Genomic DNA, 13,426 nt, shown 5'->3' on the forward strand with positions numbered 1-13,426 from the left:
GATATTGGCCAACCTCCAGTCTGTCAGAGGAAGATCACTGTGAGAGCACCCAACGGCAGCAGGCTCCGAGCTGCATGGTAATGATTTACCATAAGTGTGTCGGTGCATGTACGCACTGCAGGACACATTTCCTGCCTCCTCCTGTTGTGTAGTGAGACCTGGGGTGTAGATGATGTGCGAGTGGCGTTGTTAGGGATCTTTGCAGTTGTTCTGAATAGATCCGAGATGGAAGAAGAGCAAGTGTCGAGCCAGGAGTCATCCCAAGCCCCAGGTGAGCACCAACAATGTGAGGAAGTGTTGTTTGCCACTTCATATATATGCTTTTATATCGTGTCTTTTGGTTTATTTGTTTTAAAAAATCCCTCCTGAACAGTTTCTTGCTGTGTGCTGATTGTAAATTTGCTCGGTGACTTCGGACGTGGTTATTGCGTGCACTCCCATACATGTACTGTGTGTTTCTTTTGTGTGAGTCAGGAGGTTTGTGGTGCCGAGTGCATCCTCGCAGTCGGAGGATCAGTGAACTTCCTGAACTCTTTCTCCGTTTTGACACATTCTTGTTCTGTCTTTTTTGCGTGACTTCTGTATTTCTACTCAACAGGAAATGCAGCTTTAGTCCTTACCAAAAAGCGTGACTTAAATTCACAAATCTAAAATTGTTTGCAGCCATTAAAAGTATTGCAGCTATACAGCAAACTAAAAAAACAGCCAAGGGCCCTGAAGTATAATTTGTCTTCATAGTAGCTTTTGTCAAACATCTTAGGTGCCTCTCAATTCTCATTCTTGCACCGAGACACTGCTGCTGTGAAAAACAGGGACTTTGTTCATAATGGTTCGTGACACAAATTGCGAACAGGATGTGGTTGACCGAAATGGAGAGAGGTCTCTGAAAGAGAGTGAGATTGCTTTTCGACATGTGTTGCATCACGCGGCGATGAACCAGCAGTTAAATACTGGGATTACAATAGGTCGAGGTGGTGTTATCAAGGTGTTCCTCATATTTAATTTCACATTCAGTCAAATACCTATTTTTTCCTCAGAAATGTAAAGGAAACGATACCAGACATGATTTCAGTACAGGAACTTGAGTTTGATTTCTTTATTTATCGCCTTTTTAATACAATTGTTTCTATCTTAATGCTTCTTCTATATTTAAATCAGTTTTATAGTGTATTATTGTGTTGTACATTTGGCATTTACGCTGATTATCTTCAGTAATCACATCAAAGCTGCTTTACTCGTCACTACATCCCACATCAGGGTCAGTTTGACTTGTGACATTAAAAAAACAAAGAAAACATCATAAAGGTCTTGGCCTTTTGTCAGCATGTAGGTTATGTGTGATCTGGTGGTAACATACTGTAAATTCTAAAATAATTGTGTTGTTCCATGTATCTTAGCTTTTCCGTTTCTCATTGCAGATGTGAAAAAGCGGCATTGTAAATCTGAAACCAAGCGATACAGCGAGATCTTCCGAGACTTTGATAATCTCGATTTATCTTTGGTCTCTTCGTAAGTATTACAAATAGTTCAGTCTGTTCTTAATACCAATGGTGGGATGAAAATATGGTTCATTTACTCTGTTACTGTACTTAAGTAGATATTTCATGTATCTGTACTAAAGTAGATTTATTTTCAGGCACTTTTTCCCCACTATATATATCAGGAAATATCTGTACTCTCTACTGTGCTACATAATGCATTGTATTACATGTTCATATTGTGTTTTATTTTTAAAAGGTCCACTGATATAATCAGAGTGGGAAGGTAACTTAAGACCCTTCCCCCTTCAATGAGAGCAGCAGCATCAGTAGTGTTGAATTAGGGAAAAATAATTAATAAGAAATTATAGTTACTTTTAATACTTATTAAAAAGATATTTTAAAGCATACTTGAGTAAAATGTTTGAGTACTTCTTTTGAGTTCACTGCTGAATCCTGAGGTGTCAGTCAAAGATGCTGTAAGCTCTGCTGATCATAGGAAACCATGCAGGATGAAACTGATACGTTTGTCAGTGAATCCAGAAGAGGAACTCAGCTACTGTATATATGATCTCTCAGTACAGTTTTTCTTTCAAGGGAGTAAGTTCATGAAAAGTTGAATCAATCTTCATTTCAGCAAAGTCGTAGAAAATCGTCAAATGTGTATAAATGTTCATCTTAAGGGGGGAGGAATATTTGTGCAATTAGTGTGTTACCCACATCTGTTTTTGTGTATATACTTGACTGTACTTGACTCTCTCCCAATTCAATCCATCCTTTCTGCGTTCAGAACAGGGGAGGATTATCTGGAGGACATCGACTCACTGTCCATCCCAGAATCCATCACTGCAGACAGCACAGAGCTCATAGACCAACATGACGCGTCTGTAAGGGATCCATACACACAAGAAATACTCACAGCTGTTGCTTATGTTGTTGTTTATCAATGACACTATGACTAGTTGATTGTTTTTCAGAACTTGCTCAAAGAATATTGTTGGCGAGTTAGGAATTAAATCTGGTTTTCTTTTCTTCTCAACAGAGTGAAGATGCGTTTTGTCCTCAGATGCGCTCTGAAGCCAGTGAACCAGATGGAAACCCGTCAGGTATAATTTGTGTGTTTGTGTGTGAGAGAGAGAGAGAGAGAGCGTGTAAAGGTGATAGGAGCATCTTATGTGTGTCACTGTGTAGTTTCCAGTTAAGTTAGGCTTGTAATGAGTAAAATCTCGACTGCTTAAGTTAACAAAGCTTTGACTGACATCCCAGCAGATCCTCGGTGACGACGTGCGGTTACTGGTGCCAGTGTGCGTCTCCTAATAGAGCATCTTCCTCAAACTTTACTTGTTTTCTTATAATTAGCCATGAGTTGTAATTGAGCGGCTGTAACGAGATTAGGATAAAGGGAGAGGATTAAAGCAGGAGGCAGCTGCTCTCAGCTTTTACCTTAGATGCAAGGGGGGGACAGAGGGGCCCGAAGAAAGAGGGGGTGTCGGTACTACGCAGGCTAAGGGAGGAAAAACAGGGAGATGGAGAAAAAGACTGGGCGTGTTCATATTACTCCAATTTCAGTGGGACTCAAACCACAGTAAGAGATCAATAATTACCGAGGTAGTTTACAGCAGCTAACCAGTTGTTCACTGATTCTTGCAGCACACAAACTCCTCTTATTTCAGTCTGTAAATGGGTCTTTTTAAGATTCAGTCTGCACTTGTTGAACCGTAATCCCTTAATCTGCAATTCCTTATATCACTCTGTAAAGAGACGGGTGACTTTTGCATACGGGTAGAGTTGAATTTCACATCGCACATTCCTAGGAAATGCTCTTTGGCAATCTGGTTTCATGCTTCTCATTGGCTGAGTTTGGATGCCAGCTCCCCCTCTGCTCAGTCACACACAAGGAGGTAAACCTCGCTCAATGCTCCTTTAAGGCCCTGTCACTCCGCAATCTGGACCTGACCAGGATAATCCCCCAATCCAAGTGCTGGAAGCCGTGTCGCCATGAGGCAGCACAGATTCGGCTCGGAGGCTGCCGGTTCCTAAAAGTGACCAGAGGCTTAAAACGAAACACAGGGAGAGGAAAAGGTCACACAGTCTGGCCACAAATCCATTCTTTGTTTTCTGGAGTTGCCGGTTCTTTCTTGTGGATTTTTGCTTGAACGCAAGAGGAGAAAAAAACCCTGTTTGGATTTTGGCACCTGTGTGAAGTGGACAGACCAGAATCAAATCTGCATGTCTGAGTTGAGGAGCTTGAGAGAGAAGCTGTTGTTGCCCTGTTTTCTGAGCTGAGCTGGATACTCGGAACTGCCCCATGGTCCATTTGAAGAAGTGAAAGTTCTCAAAGGGCATCTGTGCTTCAACCGTTGGCTACAGGACAAGCTTAAGTCGCGTTGTAATCGATTTTAACGAAAATATCTATTTGCAATATCTAGTTGGAAAAGGGGAATTAAGAAAAAATAGAAAGTAGTGTGTAGTCAGCTCCAGAGACCATGTGACTGTCGCTCGTGTTCAATCGAACATCACCCGGGCCTGTGTTGGTGTGATTCACAGGGGGAAGGGCGAAGAGTGGTTGTCGTATCAACACCCTGTCAGCCTCACCACAGCTGTGAACATGGCGAGTCTCTGATGCTGCACACTGGCTCTGAGCCGTGTTTGTGGCCCCGCTCTCACAGCACGGATTCGGCTAGAAGTGAACAGGTGTGCAAGGGAGTGGCCAGGCTCAGAGAGGAAGAGGTGTGAGGAGGGAAGTTATTTAGCCGATGCTGACCATACAAACTGTCCTCTGTCAGGGCACATCCTCATTTGGGTCATGTGGGAGATTTAGGGCAGATAAAAAGAGATTTCTTTGCAAAACTGTTACAGTTTTCATGCAAGAGATAAGTGCATGGAAACCACAGGAGCTTTATTCTGAGGAGCAGAATGACTTATCATATGCAGTCATTGTTTCCTGTTTTGGGTTGGGTGTAAACTTCTCGAGTACCTTCATCTGCTCTGGTAAAGTCTGGGGACCTTTGGGGGTTGTCAGAGGATAGATGTTCCTTTGATACTGGGGGCTATTTGAGACCTACAGCCGAGTTGGGGTGTTGCCCAGTCGACGGTGTGTGATCCCTGGGTACAGCTCCAAGCGTGTGGAGCCTGCAGTGATGCTGATGTACTCCCTCTCAGCCCAGGAAGCCGACCTTGCCCTCTGCCGCTGTGGGGATGGCGTGGAGACGGCCCTGCAGTACGCCAAAATGTGGTGCCGCTACGCCAAAGACCTACTGGCCTGGATGGAGAAGAGAATATGCTTGGGTAAGTGCACGCAGGCAGCTGGATAAAGGAAATAGTGGTGTAACATGCAACAGCTTTGGCACAGGAAGTAGAGCATGTCGTCCACAAATCAGAGGGTCAGGGGTTCAAGTTTTCTTTTGTGTCCTTTAGCAAGATACTGTAACCGGACTGGGATGAATGAGTGTAGAAGTGTTATATGTAGAAGAAGCCCATTTACAAGTCCAAACATTATTTATTTAGCACTATTCCAAAACAGGTTTAAAGTTCCTTACAGACATAACAATAGAAAACACAAGCAAATTTAAACAGGTAAATGCAAAATGCACATGTTCTGTCTTTACATTATAGAAAGTCCAGAGCATGAAAACCATTCTCTCCACTGTGCAAATGTTAGTCTTATAAAAGCATTAACATGTATTTGTTTTGGACTATTTGTCATTTGGTATAAGTTCGTGTGGCTTTTTCCCACAGAGTTTGAGCAGGTGAGAGAATCTTTGAATTCTGAACTGTAACAAGAGGCAGAGACATGTTGACGAGTCACGCACACGTTTCTAGAAAAGCGATACATATGTAATACATCAGGCCTCGGGAGAGCAGATTGCCAGTCAATAAAAGAAGAACAGACGTGACAGGCGTGTTTGAGAGGTGTCTGGTGTGGTTGAAGCACCATGTTACAACGTGCCATAACTTGGCCGTTCTGGAATATATGACTCAGTGAGGATGTCTGTGGGTGGTTCAGTCACCCCAGTGACCTGCACTCTGCACACATGCATGCACACACACAGAGAAGAGGGATTAGAGGGCAGATTAGCCGTCTCTGGGAGGGTAATAAAGAAGATGGGGTGTCTTTGGAGAGTATACACAGTGATTACCCTGGTATCAGCCTGCACAGGTGACCAGTGTCCAGACTGGGAAGCCGGGTGTGCAAGTATTTTTGGCAGTGATTAAAATAAAGAGGAAGGTTTCCAGCTCTGCTGTGTCAGGAGCAGTGTTAGGCAACAGCCACAGATGAGTGAAGCTGGGTGGAGCTCAACCCCAAACTACTGTGGATTAAACAGAGTAGAGCAACACTGAGTGACACCAAACAGCAACAGTAGTGTTTCCATTTCTAAAGAGCAGTTCGATCAAGAACCACTGTCAGAGTGCTAGAATGAGGTTATGATCTATAATCCTGAAGTAAAGCCAAATTATCTCGTGATCATATTATTGTTGTAATAACTTTGTGTTTTAACCCTTTGTTTTCTTGTTGTGCAGCACTTTGTACTTTGTGTCGAAAAGTGCTCAAGTTATCGTGAGAATGTCCCAGTTTCGGACTGAAAATAAAAGCGTATGAGTTCACTTCCTGTGTAGTTCTTGTTAGTTCAAGCGTCTGACAAAAAATGCAGGCTAAGGCTGTTTTTTAGCAAATCACTTCCACTGACGTGGTCAAAATGGATAGAGCAGAGCCACAGCTGAGTCTTGTTTTACCTCCGAGAGGTTTAATTGGCTTTTCAGCAAATGTCAGGGTCATCTGAACGGACACGGAGGCGCTAGATATCATCAATTTGCTCAGAAATAGCAATAATCAGTATTGTGGTTTCAGTCACTACTGTGAGAATATCATTTGAATAATTTAAGTTTAAGAAAAACTCAACAAGGATTTGTTTTGACAGAACAAGAATTTGCAAAAAATGTGATGAAGACAGCCGAGGCAGCAAAAGCCAACGTGACACATCAGGTACGACTTTGTTTACTGGATGTGTAATTCCAAAGTAGATGTTGTCGTGATTATCTCAATGTGTGTATTTACTTTGTAAAAACTGTCTAACGTTGCTCTCGCCTGTGTAGGAAATGATGCCTCTACAGTACATCTACACCATGGCGCTGGAGCAAGACGTCAAGAACAGTGTGTCCTCGAGAAAAACGTCTGAACTGCTGCACACCCGCTGTTACCAAGTACGGAAATCCACAACACACAAAAGAGGCAAGTGTGCAGCTATGACTGTGTTTAATCCAATATCTGTGTCTACTGTCTCCGTCCCAAAGGCCATGGCTGCCAAGAGGAATGAGATTGAAAAGTGGCGCAGAGAGTTTAAGGAGCAGTGGGCCAAAGAACAGAGGAGGATGGTGAGTGTCCGTTCCCAGTGACTGGATGTCTGAACAAGCATCTACAGCAAAATATCAACCTCCATGAAAATACCGATCAGTCTGTTATGACAAACTAATATGTGTGTGTGTGTGTGTGTGTGTGTGTGTGTGTGTGTGTGTGTGTGTGTGTGTGTGTGTGTGTGTGTGTGTGTGTGTGTGTGTGTGTGTGTGTGTGTGTGTCAGAACGAGGCAGTGACAGCTTTTAAAAAGGCTCAGCAGCAGTACTTCCAACGCTGCGATGAGCTCGAAAAGGCTAAAGCTGTCACTGCTAAAGCTTTGGACGACACCGCTGGAATCAAAACACTGGACAAGAGGAGGAAGTCCAAAGATGACGCCCAGACTAAGGTGAGTTTCCCCTTAATGCACCGCATCAATCTGTCAAAATGCAGAAGTACAGGGCAGCCTATAGTGTTGTGTATTACAGGTTCTCTCGTGGTGTATTTATGATGTTTCACAACAAAATTCAAGAGCAATGCTGCATATTTGGGGCTGTACGGCATCTCACAGGTTTCCCCCCTGTCTCCTCCAGGTGCTGGAGGCAGACCTTCTGTACAGACAGTGTGCGAACGATGCCAGGAGCCACCAGGAGGAGTTAGTGAAGGTCAAAGAGAAAATTATTTCTCACATGCGCAAGCTCATCTGTCAGGGAGACAACGTGCTCAAGGAGGTTGGTGTGAAATCGCGGAAACTAAACATTTGGCCCTCTGCCAGCTCGATATATATGTGGTGTATAAACAGAGGATGTATGGTAGGAATGGCACAACTGTATTTTAGTTACAAAATCAATCTCCATGACATAGGGCAATATACACACATGAATAGCAACGTCAACTAAGGATTCTAAGAAGACGCATTCACACTTCTGCACAAATCAATGCACGTCTTTGCTCCAATATAGTAATCTACTTAGTACTTTCTGGTTTGCAACTTTTCTCGCATTATGGAAAACTATGGCCCAACGGTTCCCTTAGGAAACCAAGTTTGAATTCACTGGATCAGGATTTTTTTTATTTTAATCTGCACCAAATCTCAAACACTCATAAATATCAGTCCCCTAAGCATGTTTGGTTTCTTCCATCAAGGTCCATGGAATATTCTCTGTGAAATCAATGAAAATCTGTAAAAACTCCCAAACTCACAATGTTGAAGAAACAGAAAAAATTAAAATCCTGGATCCTCCCCTTGATTTGGATCCGCACCAATACTTACCATTCTGCATCCTTCCACTAAGTTTTGAAGTAAATCTGTCCAGTATTTTTTTGCGTAATCTTGCTAACTAATAAACAAACAACAAATGAAAACAACCTCCTTTGTGGAGGTAAAGAAACAGTAAAAAACAGTAATCACTTCTTTGTCTCCCCATCACAACTCTGCATCAGGCCACCGTCAACATGTTTTATTACCAGCGGCAGCAGACGGAGTCCGTTCCCCTCGGCTACCACAACCTGGAGGTGACCTGCAGGTCCCTGGAGCCCGGCGAGCCGTACCTGCTCTACGTCCTCAGCAAGCGTCGTCCGGAGCAACCTCTCCAAGTCTTCGCCTTCCAGGAATATGTTCCTCAGGGCAAACGGTATGATGATCAGCTCTTCACCAATTCTTATTCACCTCCATGTTTAAATGTCCGTCAGTTCAAATTGGATAATGTATTTCTCCTGAAACTTGATTCATTAAAAAATATGGATCTGTTTTTTTTACTTGAAAGGAACAAACGAAAAACCAGCCAACCTCTCAGCTCCCAGCAGGACTCCTCACCTATGACGGATGATAGTCCTAACAGAAGACCCAGCGATGGCAGTAAGGACTCCTCATTATTGTATATATGTGACAATATTAACAGAAATATTCTCTGTTTAGATTTAATGTGCGTTTCCTTGTGTGTTGTGGTGTACCTCAGGGAAAACAGGGTACAGCGACAATGAGAGTTTTGGCGGCAGTTTAGAATCTCTCTCCAGCCCTGGTGAGCTCCACTCAGTTTCCACAACTTTTCCTTCACATGCATATTAAAACCTGTGCAATGGATAACATTTTTTATATTTCCTCTCTTTTGTGTCTCTTCTTTATATGGGAATGCACAGCTCACAGTAACAAGAGGTTACCTAAAGTGGCATCCACTTTGACTCTGTCATCAGACGACCTGGATGAGCGGGATGTGGCATCAGAATCAGGTTTGTTTTACTGGCTTTTCTCTAATGTATGGAATACCTCTTTCCTTACAGCACCACACTATGGGAATCAAACTGCACGCTTCACTCCTCTCTCTCTCTCTCTCTCTCTCTCTCTCTCTCTCTCTCTCTCTCTCTCTCTCTCTCTCTCTCCACATAGAATGCATTGATGGGCAGCCATTCAAAGTGCGCGTGCCCTCCCGAGCTGCGCTGACACACCGACTCAGGAAGATGAAGAGCAAGATGGTGAAATGCAAACAGTGTGACACCTACATTGTTGTCAGTGGGGTCGAATGTGAGGAGGTAAGAGGCCAAACGGTAGAGATGATGTGCTGAAAGTTTGTGCTGAGCCATGTGATTTAATGTCATCTCTCCTGTCACTGCACCCTCAGTGCGGAGCGGCTTTGCACAGGAAGTGCATGGAGGTGTGTCAGCTAGAGTGCGAGAACAGGAGAGGGACCGTGTTCGGCGTGGACCTCTCTCTGCTGCCGCGTGACAGGCCGGACGAGGTGCCCTTCGTGGTGCAGCGCTGCACGTCTGAGATCGAGAGCCGTGCTCTTTCCGTCCAGGTATTGTTCACCAGATACCACGGCGACCAAAGTGTCGAGGCTGTCGAGTGTAAGCTGCGGTTTGGTAACCGTTTTCTCTTTTTCTCTTCGAGGGGGTGTATCGAGTGAGTGGGTCCAAGCCTCGAGTCCAGAAGCTCTGTCAGGCCTTTGAGGTGCAGAAGGAGCAGGTGGACCTCTCTGACATCTCACCTCATGACATCACATCCATCCTCAAGCACTTCTTGAAGGAGGTACAGAAATGACTGAGCTTTATAGAATTCAACAGGCTGATTGCTGGTGTGGATTTCAGATCTGAAAAGATTCTCGATATTATCTCTTCCAGCTCCCGGAGCCCTTAATCACCTTTGACCTGCACAACGACTTCATCACTGTGGGGAAGACCATTCTGCACCTGGGTGAACGGGAGCCGGCGCCAGACACTAATGAGATAATGGACGTCAGTAACAACCTGCAGAAGCTTCTACAGAAACTTCCGCTATACTGCTACAGCACCTTGCAGCATTTGATGTCTCACCTACAAAAGTGAGCATGTAGTCACAAAACTGTAATTTATACAAGAGATAAGAGAAAAGGCATGAACTTCCCTTGAGATTTCCTTGAACGTGTCCGCTCCCTTGTCTTCACAGAGTCTCAGAGAGCTACGAGAACAAGATGTCCCCCTGCAATTTGGGTATTGTGTTTGGGCCAACGCTATTGCGCCCTCTTGTGTCCACGGACATGTCAATGGTTGCTCTGCTGGAGACCAGCTACCAGGCTGCGCTTGTAGAGTTCCTCATCACACACCATGACACGTTTTTTGGCCTTCAGCGGAGACCCGGTACACCGCCTCCACCAGTCCCCACTGCACCTCTCCCAGAAACCCCACCCAGAGTTTCCTGCCCCCTGGATGGGGACGTTTACACCGGCCCTGGACATGAACACTCCCCCAGAGAGCGCCCACGCTCACTAGAAGTAAGTACTGCAGTCAGAAATCATTTAGGACATTGCAGCAGCCTTTATTTGGCTGCAGAATTCAACAGCAGTTGCCTCGCATGCACATAGGATAGATGGCGTTTGCACTTGAGCTACTTCTCCTGATTCATTTACTTGTTGTTTTAAGAGCATTAGCACCTGCAGCAGGATTAACACGCTGGACAGCTGCTGCATTTTCTACTTCTCTTCCTGCCTGAACTCTGACCTGCATGACCTTTTTTCAATGCTTTACTATATTTCACTTCTATTGCTTATTAACAAAAACAATTTACAGAGGCTACCCCGGATGAAATAGAGGCACAAAAGTAAACATACTTCCCCCTCTGAGGTGTTGATGATAGGAACTACATAATCTGACCATTTGAAATGTCCTAAATAAGGTTTACTGTTTTTTACAAGTGATATAAAATGGCCTGATTCATCCTAAAATAGCTGTTCATGTAATTTCCCCATAATAATCAGTATTACACACTAATAGTATAGGGTGTAGATGTGGTATCTGCAAACATAGACCACAAATGACCAATCAAATATGTGTCATTCCAACAGAGTCGAACATTCAAGAGAGAGTCAAGCGAGGGTTATATATCTGACAAGTCTTCGTCCAATGAGGCAGTGGACCAGCTCAGCCCTGAAGCCAATGAGAGCGCAGGTAGGCGGGATGTAGAGCGGTTACTCTAGATAAGATTGAATCCTTAGTGTTGAAGTCGTGGGTAAATGATGTTTAGAGGATTTATCATTTGTACAATGGCTTGTACCTGTGCGGTTTGAGGAGAAGTTTAAATCTTGACGATGTCTTTCGTACATCTTCTAAGTCGTAGCCTTTATTTCTCACACACGGATTGGTTTGTTCTAGTTTAGTGTTACTCGATATGTTCCTGAGCAGCAGACACTGTAGAAGCAAAGAGCATCAGGGGACTGTTGCAGTTCCTCTTTTTTTTTTTTAGGTTTCCTCCACCTATTTTTAGAAATGACACTTCCTTCCATTTTATTTCACTGAAGCCCTCTACTTGCATTAATCTGTAAAACTATATATACTATATGTGAGTCAGATTGTTAAGCTGCGTGCTAGGGATTTAATTGATTTAGATTTATTTAAACTATGTTGATATTGTAGTAATCTCACTCTCATTGGTAGAAACTGTGGTGTTACCTCTGAGTCGTGGTCAAATTTTGACGACAAACATACAACGAAAAGGACATTTTTATTTTTGCTGCCCTCTGGGGCTTCATCTCTTCTTCGCTGGCTTTACTCTTGCTGTCTTTAAAATTGTCTTTTCTTTGTGGCTAAAACAGTATGGATCTTCAAATATTCAAACATATCAATCAATATATCTATTAATCATTCTCCACCTTCAAGAATAACTCCATTTAATAATATAATTTAGTTTTTGTGTTTGCTTACACTATACAAAATCACTAACCTGTGTTTCCGCTGCTCTTATGAATCACCCACCTGTTCTCCCTCATCTTCCCCAGTCCTGGCTATGAGAGGGGGGTCGACTGATCATCAGGGTGAGCCGGTGGGAGTACCAGACTCTGATTTGGAGACACAACCACGCTATCGCTTCACGAGACAGCCTGTGAAGTATCACCGGCACCACAACGCAGGAATCCGGCTCTCCAACCCAGGTAGTGCAGCCAGACAGCCTTCAGAACCAGTGAGGGAAAATCCAGGGAGCGCCGACAGCAGCCGCAGCTCCTCTCCAGAGCCTGCGGCACAGAGACTCCCCCAAAGGTTAGACGTCCACTTTGAGAACACTCACCTGCCCCTCCACTCCGACACTGAGAGTAAAACGGATGTTCCACTGAGCCCCCGTGAGGTTGTGCAGTACATGTTGGGACTGGATTCAACATTTGCATCGTCTGGGACTGTGACATCATCAGGTGCAACACAGGGGGCCTGTCAGGAGGAGGCAGCGGCCGGGTGTCAAGCCGCTCTGAACCCAAATCTGACCAAAAGCAAACAGAGCTCTGGACAGAGTCAGGCTCTCTGTCACCCACCAAAGACATTTCCTACTGGGCACAACCTGTCCGCACCGGCCCAGAAGATCCTGTCCGGTCTGAAGCTGAGACGCTGCCACTCAGGGAAAGACGAGCAGCTCTTCGTCTGAGGAGAGATGGACAGATGACTGGGATACATTCACATGCACAGTGGAGATCCTTGATACCAATGTTATTGTGTGTAATCAGCATTTATGCATTTCTTAAAAATAAACTGCTCCTATATTTTACACACTGATATCTCCCTTTTTAACAGAAAGTATAACTGTTTTCAGAAAGTTACCTCGATGACAGTTCCCTTACCAAGAAGGTATGATGCGTACCAGGAAGCCACAGCCTTATTCCCACTAATCCTCTTTTAGATCTGTTGACCATCCAGCTGTCTGATACCTACAGGGACAAGAGAGATTCTTGTATATATCCGTTTACTTCTACATTTGAATGTAACAAACAGGATGCAGGTTAAAAGATACAAATCCACACATATGTTCCAGTTCCTCTTGGTTTTGTCCCAAACTGTAATGACGATCTTCAAAGCACAAATGCCATCACGGTGTGTTTTTAAAACAACGAGGCTCTTTTTAATGTTTTATATTCTCCATGTGGAAAATAATGTGATGGAATCAAAGATAATCCTCTCTCAGTGTCAGAAGAGTCCAAATATTGTTTTTAGCTTCATGCACCATTTCTGTTTCAACACAAGGGGGCGGTATGTGAGTGTGAAGGGGGAAACCTGCCAGCACAATGGTAGAAAAAGCAATAAACCATTTAATTTCTAATTGCAAGCGCAGTGTTTTCAGATGTGACTTCTTCTATCACGTCAGCCTCGTCCTCCCTGCATGAAACC

At 44.0% G+C, this 13,426-nt stretch overlaps 1 protein-coding gene across 2 annotated transcripts; it reads left to right on the forward strand.

The window, feature by feature from the left end:
• The first annotated feature begins 19 nt into the window (after nt 1-19).
• On the forward strand, nt 20-12,809 carry LOC118123883 (GEM interacting protein). 2 transcript variants are annotated; one of them, XM_035181531.2, is made up of 21 exons: nt 20-271; nt 1,419-1,509; nt 2,269-2,365; nt 2,521-2,584; nt 4,641-4,766; nt 6,398-6,462; nt 6,573-6,680; nt 6,771-6,851; nt 7,056-7,217; nt 7,402-7,539; nt 8,252-8,442; nt 8,575-8,666; nt 8,767-8,829; nt 8,948-9,037; nt 9,195-9,337; nt 9,427-9,603; nt 9,696-9,833; nt 9,926-10,125; nt 10,230-10,554; nt 11,125-11,227; nt 12,055-12,809. In XM_035181531.2, exons 1-21 carry the CDS (start codon nt 226-228, stop codon nt 12,687-12,689), a joined length of 3,135 nt encoding a protein of 1,044 aa, XP_035037422.2. In that variant the 5' UTR covers nt 20-225; the 3' UTR covers nt 12,690-12,809. The 2 variants fall into 2 exon arrangements, with proteins under 2 accessions (XP_035037422.2, XP_035037423.2); XM_035181532.2 differs by lacking the exon at nt 20-271 and having other exon boundaries at nt 1,465-1,509; nt 4,646-4,766.
• The last annotated feature ends 617 nt before the right edge of the window (nt 12,810-13,426 follow it).

Source organism: Hippoglossus stenolepis, chromosome 16 (genome assembly GCF_022539355.2).
Source record: "Hippoglossus stenolepis isolate QCI-W04-F060 chromosome 16, HSTE1.2, whole genome shotgun sequence".
NCBI classification, from domain to species: domain Eukaryota; kingdom Metazoa; phylum Chordata; class Actinopteri; order Pleuronectiformes; family Pleuronectidae; genus Hippoglossus; species Hippoglossus stenolepis.

Coding starts and splice junctions, on each gene's coding strand:
- LOC118123883 (XM_035181531.2), top strand. CDS start 226: ATGGAAGAAGAGCAAGTGTCGAGCCAGGAGTCATCCCAAGCCCCAG. Junction 9,038..9,194: donor GGATGTGGCATCAGAATCAG/GTTTGTTTTACT, acceptor CTCTCCACATAG/AATGCATTGATGGGCAGCCA. Junction 10,126..10,229: donor TTGATGTCTCACCTACAAAA/GTGAGCATGTAG, acceptor TTGTCTTCACAG/AGTCTCAGAGAGCTACGAGA.